This window comes from Rattus rattus, chromosome 5 (genome assembly GCF_011064425.1).
Source record: "Rattus rattus isolate New Zealand chromosome 5, Rrattus_CSIRO_v1, whole genome shotgun sequence".
NCBI lineage: Eukaryota > Metazoa > Chordata > Mammalia > Rodentia > Muridae > Rattus > Rattus rattus.
The window spans coordinates 32,388,157-32,410,343 of NC_046158.1; the positions used below are offsets into that span (position 1 = coordinate 32,388,157).

The 22,187-nt window shown below is 35.4% G+C and overlaps 1 protein-coding gene across 1 annotated transcript in view; it reads left to right on the forward strand.

Annotated features, from left to right (window-relative positions):
- Positions 1-22,187, forward strand: part of Galnt13 (polypeptide N-acetylgalactosaminyltransferase 13) — a 629,326-nt gene that overhangs the window by 342,001 nt on the left and 265,138 nt on the right. The window contains exons 5-6 of the mRNA XM_032903304.1: positions 21,035-21,201; positions 21,415-21,622. Of these exons, the coding sequence (XP_032759195.1) occupies positions 21,035-21,201; positions 21,415-21,622 (375 nt within the window). The remainder of the gene's footprint in view (positions 1-21,034; positions 21,202-21,414; positions 21,623-22,187) is intronic.

A 22,187-nucleotide genomic window follows, 5' to 3' on the forward strand; every position in this document is an offset into this window, starting at 1 on the left:
ACATGTCCTCAGCTGGTATTTATTCACTGACAGCAAATACCCCAGCAGGCCTTGAATCTTTTACTGGAGGAGTGTACTATATCTTTGTTCCTAAATGGTCTCCACTTTTTGTCTTCTGTCTGTATCAGATAGTATTGTAGTTTTCTATTGACTCTAATCACAGTGCATGGTAACACCAAGAGATAGCCTGAATGATCTCCTGTACTACAGATATAAGCTTTCTTACCTCCACTTACACTATTATCCTTTCTTACACTATTTTCTTAAGAGAATCAGAAGCCTAAAGTTGCCAACAGACAATTCTGAGAGTCGAGTTTAATGGAATGTTTATGGTGTCTCTGACAGGAGTGCCTCCCCTTTTGGAACAAAGCCTTTTAGGAAAGCAGATAAGGCTATGAGAACAGGATCAATTTTTTAATAGTTGATCACTTGGGGTGATAGTGAGTAGAACCTGATCCTTTCCACCCTTTGATTGCTGGATCCATCTGTGAATCCTGGCTAATTAACTCTGAGCCCAATATACAAAAGTTTCCAGGATGATATCATAACTGAAGTGTAGTTATGCTAAGTAGCAAGACATTAAATTTTATGCAAATACCACAAAAGTTTATAAAAGAGATATTGTCTAGCAAGTACATACTAGGTTGATATATACAGGATATACCCAGGACATCAGGCTATTAGATTGTATGTGGATGAGATATGAAAAATAAGTATCAGTGAACAGAAAAAAGGCTATGATATTTTTATCTGAAGTTATGATAGCCTGGGGGATAGAAAGTCTAAAAGAATGTTTTTGATGTGCTTGCTCAATGGCTATGATACTATGTCATTTTTATGAAGCAAGTTTTCTGGTAACTTTTGTTTCTGACTGTGGATAATCATGTTAGTTTTTTTCTTTTTTTTAACTATTATGGCAAAATTCTTGGCATAAGCCAATAGAAGGAGGTAGTCATTTGGTTTAGATTATTAATGCACAGATGTCGAACAACAGTTTTTGACTCTATTAAATACCTGCCTGTGGTTAGACAAAATATCATGAAGTATTTTACAGAGATATGCACATATATTTTAGAGTCTGCCACTTGTAAATATAAAAAGCTATGTACATTTTTCATTCTAAAATTCAATCCTAACTTTACACTTTACTTGCTTACTATTGCAAAACCAAATGAGCAGAGAAGAAATATGCCTTTACTTAACCGGAATCTATTTTATAAATATTTTAAAAAATCCTGATGTGGGGTTCCATCCCATCTTAGACCATCTATGTTCCTGGAAAACACACACACACACACACACACACACACACACACACACACACACACACACACACACCATCTATATTTAAATATGTCTTATGCAACACAGTAGCTGGGCAACTGCCTATCCTCCATGCTGTTAGAATCTACCTCCCATCAATAACCCAAGTTATTTCTATGTTTCATCTAAGTTGTTCTGAGATCTAACCAGACAGCCCACTGAGACATCTTATATTGGCCCAGAGGCCATGGTGACTCTTTTGCTTCATTATTCTATGGCCCCTCTGTCCTCTCCTGCACTCGTCTAAGGCATGTCTACTCTCTCTGTCCTCCTCCTCCTCCTCCTCCTCCTCCTCCTCCTCCTCCTCCTCCTCCTCCTCCTCCTCCTCCTCCTCCTCCTCCTCCTCCTCCTCCTTCTCCTCAGTTCTTTCAGAGAGGACAGTATGTTGAAAGTAAAAGAGACTAGTCAGGATTTTTCTGCCTGGCTGTCTCGTCTAGGTCATCTCACTGATGCACATTTCTGTTGCTATCCCAACTCTACTGAACTGGCCTGCTAGTGTGTCCTTGAAGTGTTTATGAGTGGATTGAGCTGCTACTGCTAACCTGTAAACTGACCTGCTGATTTTCAGACAATACAAAAACAGGAGTTGCTCCAAAGAACCATTTCTAAACAGGTCCACTTCCCCTGTATCCTTTCTTTTCCAATACCTTGGGTAGGTGATGATGGGCTAAAAGGAAGGTTAGAGTGTTTAAGAACCATCATTCAAAATACAATTTAATGGAGGGTTGGTGGATCTGGATATCATTTGAAATGTAAATGAATAAAATATCACTAAAAATACGTTTTGAAAAATTAAAGTCATAGTATGTCTTTGACAAAAACAGATTTCTTTTCCTTGAATCTTATCCAGATTTTCTCAGTGATGTGATTTAGGCTCCTCTATAAGTTCTTCTATTCTCTTACTTAAGTATTACTGCGCATTTTAGTAGTACAATTTTTATTAATTAGTACTGCTTTGAAATTTTGATGTTTTTATTGTTTCCCATCATATCTATTAATATTTCAACATATTGTCTGCTTGTTCTCTTAAATGATGCATGTACCCAGTTTTTACTTTTCCCATAATGATTATTTGAGGCATGTATTATGTTTATTATATTCTACTTTCAAATCTGTAGCAATTTCCAGTGATCTGTACATTTTATCACACACAATAAAAAATATCTAAGACTAAAAAACATAACTTTTAAAATTGTTATGTACACCTTATTTTATTGATAAAGTGAGCTCATAATCATGATGACTGATGTTGATGGAGAGATCACTATGAAACAGGCATTGTGCCAAGTGTTTTATACATACCAACATATTTGATTCCCAGAATACCTTAATAAGTAAACATTGTTAATAATTTTATTTTAAGTATGAGGAAATTACTGTAAAATATAATTAAGCAACCTCATCAAATTTTATTCCGAGAGAGAGAGAGAGAGAGAGAGAGAGAGAGAAAGAGAGAGAGAGAAATATGAAAGAGTAGACAGACTTACTCAAGAAGACTGAGATCATGTCTGATATACTGGAAACATAGCTAAATACTCAGTGCTAATGATGTCATGATTATTGAAGGAGAACATACAATCTCTAATTTACTAAGCTACCATAATCTCTCGTAAAAATCTATAAACATTTATCATTATACTTACATATAATTTTAGCCTTCACCTGTTTGCTACAAGATTCTGTCTCCCATCAATGTCATAATCTACACACAAAAAGTATCACTGACATGACCTCCCAAATGTGAACTGAATGAGGATGCCAAACTGGATAATGGGAAGGCAAAAAAACTTCAACCCTACACAAAGAATTATAGGCAACTGAGGAAATCTAGGAGTAAGATAGGTGGCTTTCCCCAGGCAACAACATACAAGTTGGTTGTGCAATGCCAAATGGTCAGTCCTGAAATTATGCATACCAGAAAACTATGAGGACTGAGCATGATTATATATATATATATATATATATATATATATGAGTTATTACACATGCACGTGCATATAATGTATACATGTGTGGCCATATATTATAGCATTCCATATGATAAAGATACAGCCAACCATTATGTGAGTCCTTTATTTGCCAAAAACCAACAGAGGGCTCATGCCTCATAGCTTCTAGCTGCTGATGCTCAAGGATACAGGGTTGCTAAAGGCAAAAGTTAAAGATACCGTAGTTTACCTCAAAGTTACAATGAGGGTTAGAGTAAGGCTGAGATATTCATTCCTGGCAGAATATAATAATTATTTAAGATATAACATGGCAATTATTTTTTACTTATACCTTCTTCAGGTATTTTAGTTTAAATTAATTATTTTGGGCAACACATCCAGTCCGAAGTAAAAGTCATGAAAATCTCAAATATATTGCAGAAACAGACATAATTTTTGGAATTGTAGGGGGCTGAGAATAATCTCAGTAAATAAAATATAAATTTTATAAAATATAAATGAATGTAAAATTCAGCAAGGACAATATGGTTTTACCTTAGTCACTTCAATATTTATGACATTTATTCATTGATTTGTTTGTTTGTTAAGATTTTATTCTGTTGAAATATAATCTATCTGTGAATCTCAGGATGGTCCTGAACTCCCAGTCTGGAAAACACATGCTTCAGAATTTCATGCAGTGGATATTACATGTATGTTGCACTATAGGTAGACCATGTGACATTTGTATGAGTGAAACCTAGACATGTTCTTAGAAAGAAACAAAGTAATTTCAGATAAGAAAGAAGACACTCCTCTTATAAATAAAGAAATGTGGGCTGAGATAGTTTTGCAATATTTCACATCTAAGATAAGTTGATTTGTCTTGAAGGAAAAAATAATAAATCTCTGAATGTACAATTACATCTATAGGTCTGAATCAGATGAGCATATGTATATATGTATATATGTATGTATGTATATATGTATATATGTATATATGTATATATGTATGTATGTATGTATGTATATATATATGTATATATGTATATATGTATATATGTATATATGTATATATGTATATGTGTATATATGTATATGTGTATATATGAATATATGTATATATGTATGTATATATGTATATATGTGTATATGTGTATATGTGTATATGTGTATATGTATATATGTATATATGTATAAAGTGGGAGTTTCAGCTCCATAGGTATAAAGTCAGGACATCACTGCTCCAAAGTATGGTTCAGTGGGAAAATTTTTATTGTAGATATCCGAGAGCATTCATCCAGGAACATGGAAGGGAGTCATAGATTAACCATGGCTGCAGAATGGACTGTGCTGTGAGAGGAAGTGGGGAGGGGTGGAGGGAAAAATGGACCAAGAAAGAGGGAGCAAGAAAGTAGAGACTAAAAGAGGGGATATAGAGAGAGTATATCCAAATTGTCAGGATGCATAGGAATGAGAGTCTGAGAGGAGAGGGAGGGGTAAGAAGATTCTCAGAGTGAGCCTGCAAGCAAGCACGTGTTTTGGTTTTCTATTAGGCACCCAAGTTAGCTCTTAGTCCCATTTATTTCAGTCCTGATAATGGGTAAGCATCTATGGTGTTTTGCTGCAGCTGCCTCTCCTCGCTACCCTGAGCTATGGAGATGTATCAATGCAACACTTCTCCCAGGAAGTAATATCCACAGCTGTTCTAAGCACTAATGACATAGTATGGCCATAAACTATTACAAAAATAATTTAAAGAGATTGCAACTATTGCTGAATGTCACAACTGAGTTAATAATGAACTGTAAGGCATTTAAGGCTTAAAACTGACATCCTGCTATGTGTTAACTTGTTGATTAACCTGTATGGAGAGAGAAATGCAACAATCCTTTGATTGCCTTGCATTTTCCATGTAATCGGCTTTTACAACCTAAGCCAATACATGGCTGTAATCTTAACTTTTTTTTTCCATGCCCCCAACCTAGCAATATATGTTTACTTATATGTGCATTGAGATAGTCATTTCCTAAAAACATCAAATGCCTTAAAAGTGATCATACAAAACAAATATCCGTCATAAATTTAGAAAGCTGCATGAAAAAGTCATTTGCAGTATTGCATGTTACAGTTGGAGTCAATAAAGTTTCATTCCATGTAAAATTTTGTGAAGTATCCCTGAATGCACAGGGAGGGGCAGATTGAACTTTTGCAATAGATATAATACAGCTAAATTAGAAAAAATGCCAAAGAAAGAAGAAAGACATGGAGCTAGAGATGGAGAATTCCATCATGGGAGCCTGAACAGACCACGGCAAAAAGAAGTGCTATGAGGTCTTTCCTTAAAGTGATACTGATACATCCCTGTAACTCAGAAACTGTCTGAAATGTGTTAAACAAAGCAACATAACATAGATGGCTCACAGGCCTTCTGTACATATATTAAATCACCAATTTTAACGTTTCTTTCTGTCTAGATCTTAAGCTCTTAGATATTAATGACTTCATTTCTTTATCAAAAATTTTAATTTCAAGAATATACAAATATAATTATGTAATTATCATATATTGTATAAATATGTATAGTTTGATGAATAGGTATAGGTGTATAAAAAAACTTGTGATAGGGTTTCTACATTGTTCAACAATAAACCTGAATTTCTCATTATGAATTCTTCTTTATAGTGTTAACTAGAGCAATGACATCAGTTGAATACAAGGAGTTAAATAATAATCATCCTGAGCATGTGATCAGAAGTTAGATTTTTTCCAGGAGATATTTATTTAGATGATTGTGTGAACCTGACTTTGTTCCTTAATCTGAGAATTTGTACTTATATGATAATGTACCATTTGAGAACTGAGAGAGAAAAATGACCTTGAGCAATTAATAACTTCACACTCACGGCTGTAATTTCTCCATAGAAAGGGAAACAACAATCTATTTGGGGTTTCTTGAGGCAGGTTCCAGTGACAACTACTCCCTTCTGTACCATGTGGAAAGTGGACTCAAATGTCAGAGGTTGGTTATACTTATAGCTCCAGAATCTTCCTTAAGACATGGAAACATTCCAGTTTTAAAAAGTGTTAATTGAACTTATTCTGTGACAGCTTTATGAAAGTTCAAAACATGTCATAATTATTTTCACCCACATACTTTCTTATCTCCCTCATTTCCTACCTACATTCATCCTGTCCTCCTTAGAGACCCCATACCCACATCCATAGCTCTTTGTTGCATGACTGACTGGGCCATCTATGTGATCATGGCTGTAGAACTTGCCAGTTGAACTTGATAGGCTCACCAGTGGATAAACACAATCCCCATCTCAATCTTTCCCTCTCTCACATCCTCCCTCTATCCATTTCTCCCTGTTTCTTTCTCTGTCTCTCTGCACACACACCCCTCTCTCAGAATTGATCTGTTTAGCAGAAAAGATGTGTTGGTCACTCTCTGTCATTGCCACATAAGATGGAATATATTTTAAAGAGGGAAAAAAGTTGAAAAAAATACCTCTGTCAGATTGGCATAAAGGCAAGCATGCTAAGTGTTCTCTTGATTAGTGATTGAGTGGGAGAGTTCACATAAGCCCCACCGTCCACTGTGGATGTTGACTACTGTGTGGCGTTGATCCTGAGTTGCATACAAGAGCAGGTTGAGCAAGCAGTACTTCTCTATGGCTTTTACTTCAGTCGCTGACCTGGTAAGATTCCTGCCTTGAATTCTTGTTCTGACTTCTCTCAGTGATGGACTATCATCTGAATGTGTAAGCTGAAATAACACTCTCCCCCAGGTTGCTTTGGTCATGACATATTATCACACCAATAAACACCCTCTGACAGAGGGATAGGACCCAATGAATCCAGCCTAGGCAAGCTCAGCTGAGGTGAGTTTATGATTGAAATGGTTGCATCATGCCCAGAAAATAGCATTTCACAGACCTTTCTTCTGTTCCTGTTCTCACATTTAGCTACAGTTTCATTGCTATTGCATTAATCAAATACATGGATCAGATGCAAACAAGATGATGTACTTGGTTATAGTTCCATCATTACCCTTTCCCTTCCCTGTGTCCTCATGTCTACTTCTTACTACCCAGCTGTTCCTTCTTAAATCTTTCTACTCTCAGTCACTACTCTCACGTCAACTTTCCTTCTAACCCCTCTTCCCCCATGATGCCTGCTCCTTTTAAAGGAGATAGGCCATTTGTTCCATTCAGTACAGGAAGTCATCTGTTTTGCTTCTTACTGTTTAAAATGGGGACATGTTTGATTTTTCTCTTTCCTAAAATTCCCTAATCTCATAGATCAAGGAACCACTCAGTATTTTACAAAAACAGTCTAAATTTCTTTCATAGTAGTCATAATTAAACCTTTATTTGCTATAAGAAGAAAATTGTGAAGCACTATTCACAGTTGCTTCTTTTTCAGAAAATATATCATCTAATTTTTTCTTTCACTCTCTAAAAATTTGTATTCTGTTTTTACCTGCTATTGTTGTTCCTACAGTCCCTATGCAAGAAAACATTGCACATTTTATCAACAAATATTGTGTCTAAAAATCAAATTTTTAATTTGCACAAAAGCTAAATTCCAAAAAGATTGCTTGCTATAAACTTTACAATGATTTTTTTATTACTGATTGATGAAAAAGGCTTTTAAATATTTTGGGGTATTTTATTATCTAGACTAATATATATATATATATATTATATTTTCTGGACATCTTACACCATAATAGATAATAATGATTTAATAATAAGAAACTCAAATGAGGACAAAATATCCTATATTACTTTGATTCTTAAGTTGTTATTTTACACAGTAAGTTATATTGGACTGGCATAATCATCTTACTTTTATACTGTTAGTGCTTCTTAACAGGTGATTGATCTACTTATAAACTTTGTTTATTAGCAAATTTTGACCCATTAACCCCTGGATTATTCCCACAGAAGAGAGACTATAGGGAACTAAAAGACATACATTTGGTTGTAGCAGAACCAGAATTGAATTACAGTTTCTTATCAAAATTTAGGAGCTTGTCACAATGGAAAGGATATAAAGCTTACTTGAACAAAACCCTGGGACTTCTTACCATTTTTTATCTCATATAAATAAAAACTTATTTTTGAACTATTGACATTATAGTAACAACTATTGTGGAAAAATATAGTAGCTATTTCCTCAATATAAATAAGAACTGAAATACTCAATATTTTATTTTTTGCTTGACAGATTATCAGTATATACCCTAAAAGTATACACACACCTTTTCTTTATATATCTCATAATAGCAAGAAAACTTGTCTCAGGCCATTTTGGCATCATATGTATTTTCTCCACCCATAAAAACAATACATCTTCAAAAATACATTCAAGTTTCTGATTATATAAATTCATCAGTACAAAAGGATAGGATAGGACTTGTACCCTTAAAAACTCTTATTTGTAGACCCTTTATTATTTCCTCTTTGTAGCTTGAAACTTTCCTTCCAAGACCATGTAGAATGATTTCTTAATACACATGGCTTTCCAGAAAGGAAACTGGGTTAACTCTCATGGGAGTAAATCCCAATTCTAGCATCAAGGGACTAATCCATCTGGAGAGTAATGGAAAGGTGTTAGAATGGGGAAATAAAATCTAATATTCCCATTGTGTCTTCTACTCGGGGAAAACAGAAAGGAAAGGAGTCTGGGTGAATATTTGTTCTTTCTTCAAGCAAGAATCCGTTCTGCAATTCTCAGAGCTTTAGATTTGGCTGAACAAGGGGAATACTGCATGACAATAATAGTTATGGGTGTCAGCAGAAAAGAGACATACAGTAATTTTAAATCCCTTGCATTCAAAACGGATTTAAATAAAAAGTGAAATTATGACTATTGAATAAACTTAAAACTTAAAACATTTTTCTAAGTCTAATTGAGAACCTTCAAGCTATAGAAAAGGAAAATAACTTCATTAATTATATTGTTTTTACTTAATAGCTGAATATTACAGTTCTTATTTCAGTTACTTTTAGTATACATGATAACTTTATGATCAGATAGATTGTCTTACATCTTAGGAATCATTGTAGGAATCAACAGAGAGTGCTCAGTGGTTAAGGTTACTTAGTATTCTTCCAGAGGACCTGAGTCCATCTCTCAGTACCCAATCAGGTAGCCCACAAACTTCTGTAACTCCAACTTTAGTTTCCAATGGCATCCCCACATACATGTGCACATAAGCACACACAGATAGACATATGCACACTCAAATAAATAACAGTATTTTAAAGAAGTAAGTCATTACTTTCACAGTTGGTTTGTTTTTATTTATTTTACATAAATTAAACCTGAAAATGAATAATGAAGATTGATAAACATACGCCATGACTTAGAGAGTTTCACATATTAGCTATTAGTAATATAGACAGGGTGATAAGCTATTTACTCCTCTGTGTGGGAAGGATGAAATTCAGTTTTTATTTTCACTATGTGATTTAGTATACAAAGTGCATGTACTCTGTTGAAATTTATTATTTAATTTTTAATAAATCACTTGCAAACTATGTCATTACAAGTTGTGATGCTTATCACCAGCAATGCCCAGTCTTCAGTAGTAAAGGCTGTCCTTAAATAGTCTAATTCTGACATGAGAAATAGATATACTTAACAGTTTGATATTGCATGCAGGCACTGAGGCATGATGTTTTATGTCATGCTTAGCATAATAATTGAGCCTGAGTTCACTTATAAGATGCTAATAATAGGAAGGGAGGGTTGACATGAAAATTGCTTTGGCTGCTTATTCAATGTAATTTAGAAAAGTATGCCCAGAAGTATGATTTTTTTTAAGAATCTTGTGTATTAAATCTGTTTGCACCATTTTTATATTGGATATATAATACGACGTATGTTGTTACATGGAATATATTTTTATTTTGTGGTCGTTAAACTTGAAGACAACAGCAAGTAGTTTAATAGATCCCCTTTATAAGTCGATGAAGAGTGGATGGCTCAACATTTGAGTGCATTGGCTGCTCTTCCAGAGGACCTGAGTTCAAGTCCCAGCACCTACATGGTGGCTCACGACTATCTATAAAGGTATCTGATGCTCTCTTTGGGCATGCAGGTGTATATGTGGTGCACAGTATTCATGAATATTATATAAATAAATAAACAAATAAATGAAATTTAAGATAAATTAAATAATGGGGATACTGGATTATAGGACAATAACTGAATGATGAAACAGTTAATTATTTGGGCAAATCTTATAAAAGTTGTCCATTGCTACCTTAGTCTTTCATATATCGGTGGGAGGTAAGATCATATCATCACACATGTTTATCAAAGTGTGGAAAATATGTGAAATACATGTATTTCATTGTATATGTAATACATTTTATATTAAGTAAAAATATTCAAATTAGATTCATTAGCTATGTTGACAAATAGGGGAGAGGAGTGTTCAGACTATGATATTGAAAAAATTAGAATGTGTACAGCAAATTTGAGGGAGCAAAATATGCTAGAAAATGGTTAAAAAATAGAAAAGGAAAGAAATGTTCAAGTAAAGAATTAGCCTTAGCAGAAAGGGAAACATAGTATCAATTTTTATAATTGAACACAGTGGCAGTGAAGCATGTAAATGATATAGGTAATTTAAATGAATTAAAAATTATGGGTAGAAGCAATACAGATGAAAATGAAGCTGGCTTAGTGAGTATAATGGCATTTTAAAACGTGTCAGTGACTACTGCTGTCGCCACCAGTTAATAGGTATGTTCAGCACCGTGTCTTACATAGCATGGAACTGCAGATGCCCTGTCAATCAGCAGTGACACAAAACAAAACAAACAAGCAAAGAACAACAAAAACAAAACTGACGATACTAGATTCCCCTGAAACAGGGACCAGTAGAAATACTCATGCTCCGGTCACTATATGTAAACACTAAGAGAAAATATTGGCATATTTGTATGTAGAAAACAAGAAACCTCTTCATAGCCGATAAATAAAATGAGGGGTTGGAGCACTGGCTGAGCACTGAAGGGAACATGCTGCTATTGTCAAGTACAGACTTTTGTTTCCTGAATTCACATGGAGATACTGAGTGCTAATCCTTTCAGGAGGATTTAATTCTGTACTCTGAAGCCACTGTTTCTGTATGCTTCACATTTGGACATGCAGACAAAGCACCCATACACAAAAAATGTCTTTAAAAAAAGATTATCAAGAGAATATGAATCTCTTTAGAGACCTTTGCAAATTTTTTGTTTTGTTCATTTCAGTTTTGGGTTTTGAGAATAGTACTTATAATATTATGGAGAATTTTCTGCCCTGCTCTGAATGACTCCACCTTCTTAGTGGTTTAATTTTACCAACAGGGTATTTATATGGAAGACTAAGCACTTGAAATATTATGGATAATTAGTACAGTACACAGGAGAATATACTCTGAAAAATAAATTTAAAGGAAGAGTGTGCCTTGAGCTCCAGCATGGAGTGTATTGGTATTATCTTGAAAAGGTGTACAAGTATAAAAAATTCTATACATCATAAGAGATGATATCATGAGAACTCTTTCTCGAAGTAACTTTGAGATGGCCAGTCTTATTAGTGTAGATTATGATGGCTCCATGGTCTCTGGTTGCAAGCTGTGCTGGAAACAGGCCAAAGTCAAAGGAGGGAGACAAGTAGGGGGACGAGTTGTCACCAGCAGGCAGTCTCAGGACTTTATGGTAGAACAATGCTAGCTGAATGTCTTCTATTTAAATGAAGATGTGATCAACTTATATAACAACACAACTGTCAGTAGAAATCCAGAACACTTCCCAGGATTATTTACTTTCCTTATATAATGACTGGTTCTCTGATAGAATTTTAAAAACTGCATTCTGTGCTTTTCACAGTTGCCTAGAGATGAACTGTGGCTACTATCTCAAGTTAGAAATATAGTCATGAAGTCACTAATGTAAGACATCTTGGAACGGTTTGAACTTAGGGCACAATAGGAGAGCAATGGAGGTTATCCCAGAAACTTGAATGTCACTCATTATTTTTAAATTAATTCACTAATTTATTCACTTTACATCCCAATATCAGTCCCCTCGCTTCCCAGTATCCCTTAACACAGTTTCTCCCTCATTCCTTCTTCCTCATCCCACATCACTACCTCTCCTGATTCCTGCACATCAAGATTAAGTCATTACATTACTACAAGCATCTTCTCCCACTGAGTCCAGTCAAGGCAGCCCAGTTAGGGGAAGAAGATCCACTCCACAGGCAGGCAGGCAACAGACTAGGGACAGTGCCTAGTCCAGTTGTTGGGGGATTCACATGAAGACCAAACTGGGTATCTGTTACAGATGTTCACGGAGTCTCAACCCATGCTCACTCTTTAGTCACTGGTTCAATCTCTGGGAAGCCCCAAGAGTCTAGGTTAGTTGACTCCGTTAGTCTTCCTGAGGAGTTCCTGTCTTCTTGAGATCCTTCAGTCCTTCCCCAAACTTTCCCCCATGACTCCCAGAGCTCCCTCTAATGTTTGGCTTTGGGTCTCTACATTTCTTTCCATTGGCTACTTTATGGAAACTCTTAGAGGATAGTTGTGCTAGGTTGCTGAAGGCAGGCAACAGATTCAAGAGCAGAGGTGAATGGATGGATGAAAGGAAATGGGTAGGAAAGGGGATGTAAAATGGAGTTGGGGATCAGATGTAGAGAGAACAAAGGAAGAAGAATGGAAATCACTGTGAAGGGAGAAAAAAGACTAGGAAGTGAGTGTCTATGGGCGATTCTAGCTAAGACTCCTAACAGTTGGGTGTATGGCTCCTGAAATGGCCACTTTATTTAACCATGAAGGACTTCCAGTAGAGGGATAAATGTCCTGAAGCTGTCAAATGACTTGACACTTTTCCTCTTCTCTTTCCCGCATCTTTTTATGCTCTCAGAATTCCATATGGTCATCAGATTTCCTCCACCTCTTCCATGATGGTATAATGTTTTATTTATTTACATTTAATTTTTCCCCTTAATATCTAACCTGTTAGGTAGGAAGTCACTGCTATTTTGCTCATTCAGATCATTTAGTGATTTCCTATTTTATGACAGTGAGTACTTACAAGGAGATGCCTACTTCAACAAATGTATTATTAAAAAATCTGTTCCCCTGAAAGGCATGCTTTCCCACTGCCTTCCAAGACCCAGGGTTATCCCAGTGCCTAGTGACACAGTAATGACTCTCTTGTTTCTTGAAAGGAGAATCCTGTCTATTCTTCATAGTACAAATACTCCATGCTTTCTTCAAATAATCACCCCAAAGTCCTCAATATTCCATTAATGCTCTCGTTCTAAGGGATGGATTACTTTTCCTTGTTTGTTTGTTCTTTTTGGTTTACATTTGCCATGCCATTTCTTTTGTGAAGTACTAAATTAATTTAAAAAATTACTATGGGGGGAGGGGATAGAATAGGGGGTTTAAGGACAGGAAACCAGAAAAGGGGATAACATTTGAAATGTAATGTGTACCGTCATTGTGGTGACTATGTATAATATACCATATTCCTTTGGAATTTTGTTGGTTGATGGGTATTTTTGTGTCTGTGTACATGCATTGCATTTCTATATGTGCAGATATACTTGTGTGTCTGTGTATGAGGAGGGGCACTCATGCCTGTGTGTACAAATGCTTGGAGGCCCAAGAGACAATCACAGTTATCACCCTTCAGGCAAAAATAAATTAACACGGACCTTTATTTTAAAAGCTTCATAAAAACAAAAATAGTATATAAAGCTACTTCTCATGTGTTAGTATTTTCTTAGGAAATCTCATCCTTATGATTTCAGTCAATAGAGAACAGTTTTTTTTTCACCAGTAGAATGGGAAATTAACCAAAGAGATGTATTCTTTACACAGATTTTATTTCAATTGACTTTTCTATATTTTTCAAATTAATGTAAGACAACAATATCAATAAACAATTAAACATAGAGATAATGAACTCTCTATATACACATCTTAAATGGATATTGTATTCTAAATATTGGCATAAGAGCTTCACATATATTAACTCTTTCTACCCCTCCTGCTCTGTAAGTTAGATGCCGGGTGTTTTTTCCAGTTTTATAGCTATGTAAAATAAGATGTGGCAAATTAAAAATATAAACATCCTGGCTGTAAGTTTACACTGCCCCATGGCATCAGAACAGCTAATGGGTTATGGTAGCATTTCAGTACGAGAGATCTGTTGCCTTTGTCTTTGCAGACCTTGAGAGGTTCTAGGCTCCAAGCTTTAAAAGATATTCAACAGTTTTAGATTTCAAATAGATTATTGGCCTAATCATTACTGAAGGAAATAAATAAATATTCAGGTCCTATATATGTCTGTAAGAAAATAGAAACAGTTTGCCACTTCATTATATATGCTCTTTAATTAACATATGATACAATATTGTTACCAGAAATAATTCAGGTAATAAGTGAAAAGATACAACCAAGTCAATTCCTATCAGATGAGACTAACGGTAACAACTTTGAAATCTAATGTCTTTGTTTTGAAGCCTCAAGAGTAAAGAGGAAAAGTACAAATGGGTAAAACCTTTCTAATGGTCAAAATCCTACCTGAAAGATGATCAACTAATCAATTTTAGAAATTATGTAATAGTTAAGTTAAGCTTTATAATCGAAGATTCCTATGACCATAAAGTACATTTTTAATATTCATTTTTTTTTCGGGGTTGAGGACCGAACCCAGGGCTTTATGCTTGCTAGGCAAGCGCTCTACCACTGAGCTAAGTCCCCAACCCCTTTAATATTCATTTTTGATTGCACTGAATGTCTTCAAAAATCTTGTATATGTGTTATGACAATTTTACTGAGCTGAAGTGATGACAATATGAGCATTTATGGGATGTACACATAGATATCTAATTAAAGCAGGATCCTAGGCTTTCAAGGTACAGTTTTCTCAGTACATCCAAACAGAAACTATGTTGCTTAATTTCAAAGGGATATACATTAGAACAAAATGGCTTGTGAATCTTTCCTTTAGCTTTTTAATTTTCATATGACTTCCCGAATTATTTTTCTGGATTTAGATGCTTGGGGAAAAAAAATCAATGAATGATTAATAAAATTGTAGAAAAATGTGTTTGTATACCTCTATTTAGAGTATAATAATGGACAGGTATTAGTGATGAGTTGGTCTCATGCCTCCTATAGTATCCTGCCTACTCATTAAGTTTTAATTTATGTATTTCCTTATTAAATATATTTTTGTGGCATACAGAGTGACAGATAATGGAGTGGCTGAGGGAATGAAATGGAGCTTCCTATTTTTATCTGTTTTAAAGACTCCCCTGCTTTATTGGATTTTAGATTTATTAAGAAAGAGTAATAAGTAGAAATGTTGAGGTCTATGAGATGTAGAACAGGAAGGGATTAAACAACTTTACGTGGGATTAGATAAGGGAAAAGAAAAATTCTCTACTCTCTGTTTTCTACAGCACAATGTCCAGTCAATGTCCTAAGGTTAGAAGGGCAATATATACAACTAAATCCAAGGAAAGAAGTCAAGAAGTAAGTAAGTGGAGCATCATTTTGGCCAGAGGCACCCTTTCCTATCAACCATTATGTATAAGAAAAAAGAGGAAGCCAGGGTGGATCGAAAAGTAGGCAGGCTAAGGATAATAAAATGTGCACCTGGGTTTTAAATAAACATAAAACTTGATTTACATAAAATTTAAGGTTCTCAGTCAGTTTTGAGAAAAGTCATGTGATTTTTGACAACCATATATATGTGTATATATATATGTAAATGTATATGTATATGTATATATGTATTTAAATATATATTGCAACCTGTAGAAAATGTGGAAAATTAAATACTGTATTTTACTTAGGGTCCCAAGCTGTTAAAGACCATGAAGGAACTATTTTCTTATTGCCCAAATTTGATTTACATGAATGCATTGGGATGTGACATAAATTCTGTCTGTGGTTGTTCTTATTGGGGAATGGAAGCCACATGTAATCCTGAACATCCCATAGATCTTAAAAATAAGAAACATATAGAGGGCTTTTGTTACAAGACTTCATTTTAATTGCTATTATTAATCTTCTTTATTTGAGGCAGTAAAAGGTAACCACTGGCTCAGTGAGCAGCCAGCCAGCAAGCCAAGCTCACCATAGTGTTGACAGCCTTTGTTGGGAGTTCTAGATGGATTGTTTCGAACGTAACCACTGTGTAATTATGGCTCCTTTGTGATTTCACATTCTCATCTTACAGTCGATTTTTCTTCCTTTGATGTATCATGTTGTGTTGAGTAGCTTATCAGAAAACATCAATATGCCTTTGAAAAGGAGAAAATCAAATTGTAACAGTTTATGTTCTCCTAATGTGTGCATAGCCAAAGGGAAGACATGGCAAATAGGTACACTGTTTCACGCATTTCCAGATTGCAGCTGTTTGAAACATCCCTGTACTCCCATATTCCCTCCCAAGTAGCGCAACAATATTTTCTTTTGTATTTATATATCTCCAACCAAAAGGCGGGGGATTGAACATTACCGTACATCTAAATGACATATGCATTACAGGTAAAGGAGTGGAGACTCGTTTTCACTTCTCAGTCTACAACTGTACAGAATAATTTCAAAACCTATTAACTACATACATTTCGTTTTCAATTTAGACAAAGAGGATGCTTCATTTGTTTTAATATGTCTGTGAGTAAAAGAATTTAAGATTATAGTTCTCAGTTTTGATTTCACAAAATATATGGCTTAATATTACACTTTTATTTAATTGTGAAAATTTTGTTAATGTATTCATGTTATTTTGATTTTTATATACCCCATTTCCTTTGCTCAGTTGCCCTGTGAATGTCTTTCCCCATCCAGTGTTCTCCCCAACTTCATCCCCTGATTGTTGTTGTTGTTGTTGTTATTATTTATTATTATTATTATTATTATTATTATTATTATTATTATTATTATTATATTTTCATAGTATTAATATCCCCTATGCCTTCAATTATTGCTGACCATATGTGCTTGCTATGTCATCATCCTCTGGGTAATAAGAAAATTGCTGATGCTAGATCTCTGAAGTAAATCAACTCTGCCTCCCTCTGGGTCATAAACTGCTGACAGCATTTAACCAAGGGTAGGGCACTGGAAGCATTTCCTTTATCTCTGCTGGAATTTTTCCTGGCTTTATCTTGTACAGTTCTTCTGCCAATAACCACAGCTGTTGTGAGTTAATGTGCATATCAGCCGGGTTATGTCCAGAAAACAGCATTTCATGGCTGTTCTCCTCATCCACAAGCTCTTGACCCTCTTTCACAATGTTTTCTGTGCCTTTGAAAGGTTGCTATAGATAACCCGTTCACATCTGAGCACTCACAGTCAGTTAGCATTTTGACCAATTCTAAATCTCTGTTTTAGATACTACCTACTGTAAGAAGAGTGTCTTTCAGCAAATTTGAGAGCAGCACAAGTTAATGTCTGTAGAGATATTAAGAAGGTATGTTGACAGCATCATACCTTCATTCCTAGTTTCTTAGCAAGATTTAACTTATCAGACATGAACTCACTCCTATGAATTAGTAGTTAGTTAGTCTTCCCCACGATTCTCATAACATTACTGTACCAGTGGATACAATTTATTGATAGGTCAGTATTATAGTACATAGCATCTATTTTTGGGTAAGACAACTGATACCTTTTTTTTTGATAGCAACATGCATAGAACCTTCTGGCACTATGAAAATTAACCATCACAGAGCAAGTTTCTTGCTAACTTTTAATTGATTTCTAGGTGCTTGCAACTGAAGTACTTGTGTCCAGGAATAGGATCTTCTCATTGAGTTATTTTTAATGTTCAAATGCCTATATTTTAATGTGTAATATAAAGGGTTTAAAACTCGTTAACTATGCATGGCCACATCACTACTATTTTATTCAGTATCTCTGTGATGGAAAGTAATACAACAATATTTTTGAAGTCATAATAAGATGATTTCCACATTGATTGAATATGATTAAGGGTCACAGACAGAATCTTAAAAGTATCCAAAAGAATCCTTTGGTTGCTGTTTTGATGTTGGCTCAAAGGAATAACCTATATAAAATCAAAACAAGAAGAGAAAGTGGGAAAGAGCCTTAAACTCATGGGTACAGGAGGAAATTTCCTAAACAGAACGCCAATGGCTCAGGATTGATAAATGGAACCTCATGATACTGGAAAGCTTCTGTAAGGCAAAGGACATAGCCAATAGGACATATTGACAACCTAGAGATTGGGAAAAAAAGTCTTTACTAACCCCCCATCTGATAGAGGGCAAAGATCCAAAATATGTATAGAACTCAAGAAACTAGCCACCAAAAAAACTAATCAATGAAAACACCAGAGGAATCTTGAATGGCTGAGAAGCACCTAAAGAAATGTTCAAAGTCCTCAATGATCAGAGAAATGAAAATTAAAACCCTGAGGTTCCACCTTATATCAATCAGAATGGCTAAGATCAAAACCACAGGTGACAGCACAGGTTGGCAAGGATGTGGAGAAAGAGGAACACTTCATTGCTGGTGGATTGCAAACTCGTACAACAACTCTGGAAATCAATTTGGAGTCTTCTCAGAAAATTGGAAATAGATCTAACTGAAGACCCAGAAATATCACTCTTGAGCATGTACCCAAAAGATGTCTCACCATTCCACAGAGGCATGTGTTCCACTATGTTCATAGTGGCCTTGTTTCTGATAGCTAGGAACTGGAAACAACCAAGTTGTCCCAGGACAGAAGAATGGATACAGAAAATGTAGTTCATTTACACAGTGGAATACTACTAAGCTACTAAGAATGAGGACATCCTGAGTTTTGTAGGCAAATAGATGGAACTAGAAAATATCATTCTGAGTGAGGTAACTCAGACGAAAATGATAAATGCAGATTATTGTGTATGAATCAATATTTTCTTAGTTGCCATTTAGAATTCCAAACAGAAAATTCTGATTTAAAGGAATTACTTAAAAATAATAACTGACAATTGAGTAGCATTTATTAACTGTTCTGTTTAAGGCAATAGCTGTTGAATGTTGGCGTCTCTTCACATTGCTTGTATAACTTTACTTCAGAGATGATAATGACTATATTGTCATATTTGGATCTTGGCATGCTGAAGGGAATGGGAGCTTTTGATGAGGCGGAGAGTACAGGATTGAAGAAAATGGTGGGTAAACACTTCTCATTTACTGAGATGGCTTTCTCAGTTCATTTAGTGCTGAACTGCCTGGAGATAGAAGTGAGAAGATGATGAAGTACAAGAATGTTGTTTGAACGCTTCCACAGAGTGGAGAGAGCTATGAACCCATCACATTTTCTTTTTTCATATGCACACTATCTACTGTATTGTAGAGCTCAGTGCGTGTTTATTTTCAAATAAGCTTGTGCAAAACATGTTAGAAATGATATATATGGTATATACAGATGCTCTTACCTGACTAGTTTAGGAGATTTCACTGATTGGATGACATTTTGGATTGTTTTGAAAGAAAAATGTCCTAATGGACAGTTTCAATTTTATTTTATTGTGTATCTCCACCTCCTATATTTCACTGAACACTTTTTCCTTCCCTGTGGATAAAAATTATTTCTAATAATACTGCATTGTGTAATATATTATCATAAATTGCAGGAGTTCTGGCATCTTTCATGGAATTATTTTAAATTTTTACTTCTTAGAATATTTTACATTAAATATGTCCTAGGGTGAATAAGCTTCTACCTCTGCTTCAGAAGTCCACTGACACATTTACTAGTCCATAGTGAAGAGGATTTAAAATTACATGACAGACATTTCTAATGGTTGAAAACTTGACAGAGGAAATGACCATCTGCATATTCCATTTCAGGGTGGCTACTACAAAAATCAAGCCCTTTTGAATTTCTGAATTGAGGGCCTGTGCAGTAAGATCTTGGCCCGCCTGAATTTGAGAACCCTTTCAACATTGTTTCTTAAAAAATGTTAAATTGTAAAATTAGTGATAATTTTCATTCAACAGCTTATTGATCCATCTGCTCCTGAGGCTGGCTGCAAAACAGGACTTCAGGCGCCATCTCAGACTTAGCAAATTAAATCTGTGTTTTAACCAACTCTCTGGTGGTATTTGTACACATTCGAGTTTGGACAGTACTGGTAAACAAATTCTTTCCCATATGTCTAGAATACCAGGGCATTGTAGGAGCCACTGTCCTCACCTTCCTTTGAAAATGGAAATATGTTACTGTTTTCTCAAGTGCAGTGCAAAGCTTATTTTCCTAAATCTTGTGAGAGATAAATAATCTCAACCTTACATGCTTTAAACTGCACAGATTTGTGTCTATTTATACCCATAGAGCTTTTCGAGCTATGTACTTTTGTAAATGAAAGAATAAAAAATGTTTCCTGTAAATGAATTTGTCTGGTTCTATTGTATCTAGTATTCTTAATTATTTGACAGTTTAAGAATATTATTTTGGTTTTCTCAGATTTTTCTTAGAATTATGGAAATCATGCTGCTTTGTTCCCTGCAGGAGTTAAAATAAAATATTGGTAATTATGCATATTTAACTTTCAAAAGGCCAAATGATTACTCATAGTGCTTATAAAAAAGGAAAATTATTCCAGATATTCATAAATCAGCTCCTTGGTAAAGGACTTTGAAGTCTGAAGTTTTATTGTTATGAATATTCCTACTGAGGAAGATCAGGATAAAACATGAATTTATTATGATCACTATCTTTGCTTTTCCCCAGCTGCAAGACTAAAGTCTACCCTGATGAACTTCCAAACACAAGCGTCGTCATTGTATTCCATAATGAAGCCTGGAGCACTCTACTTAGAACTGTCTATAGTGTCATAAATCGCTCCCCGCACTACCTGCTCTCTGAGGTCATCTTGGTCGATGATGCCAGTGAAAGAGGTATGATTTGCGCATCTCTAAACAGGGATCATTTTTATAGTCAGAAAGTAGCTGGACTAATATATATCTTGATGTGTTGCATCATTTAACTGATGAGCTTTTAATTCGTGCAGTTCTCTTTAAACTCCGTGTATGAGCTTGGTACTGCCCACCCTTTGTTTTGTTCTAAAGTGTCTACAAACCTTGCTCATACATTCCTGTTCCGTGTTGCAGATTTTCTCAAGTTGACATTAGAGAACTACGTGAAAACTTTAGAAGTGCCAGTGAAAATTATCAGGATGGAAGAACGCTCCGGGTTAATACGCGCTCGTCTCCGAGGAGCAGCTGCTTCAAAAGGACAGGTCATAACTTTTCTGGATGCACACTGTGAGTGCACCTTAGGATGGCTGGAGCCCTTGCTGGCGAGAATAAAGGAAGACAGGTAGGGAGCCCTGTGGTAAGTCTGCCAGGCTTACACCTGGACCTTTGAGGGCAGCTCCAGCTGTCTATCACAATGCCTAGTCGGAAATGCTATTTTCAGAAGGTTTATTTCCTATGCTTCAGAGAAAAGGCAGTTTTCTCATTTTGAAGATGAAAACCCTATTGATTCGTGTTAAGCATGGGTAAGTGATTAAGAATAGGCAGATGATACAGTGAAAAATGTTTTGAGCATTTATGGGTGAAGTTAATCATTCCAGTTTGACAGCATAATATGTTGTAGGAAATTTTCAAAGCACCTTTGGTCCTCCCAACTCCCCAGTGCAGGGATTGCAGATGTTCTAACAAACTTGCTTATGTTACTGGAAGCGCAGAGAATAATTTAGGCCTTCCCGTTCTCTCGGCAGGGTTTTCTTCATTGCTTCTGTGCTTTCAGTAAGTCTACTTCAACTTCATCTCGAAGTTCTTCACACACACACACACACACACACACACACACACACACACACACACACACACGACTTCCTGAAACAATACTCTATTTGTTTAAAAAGTAATCAGAGCACAGT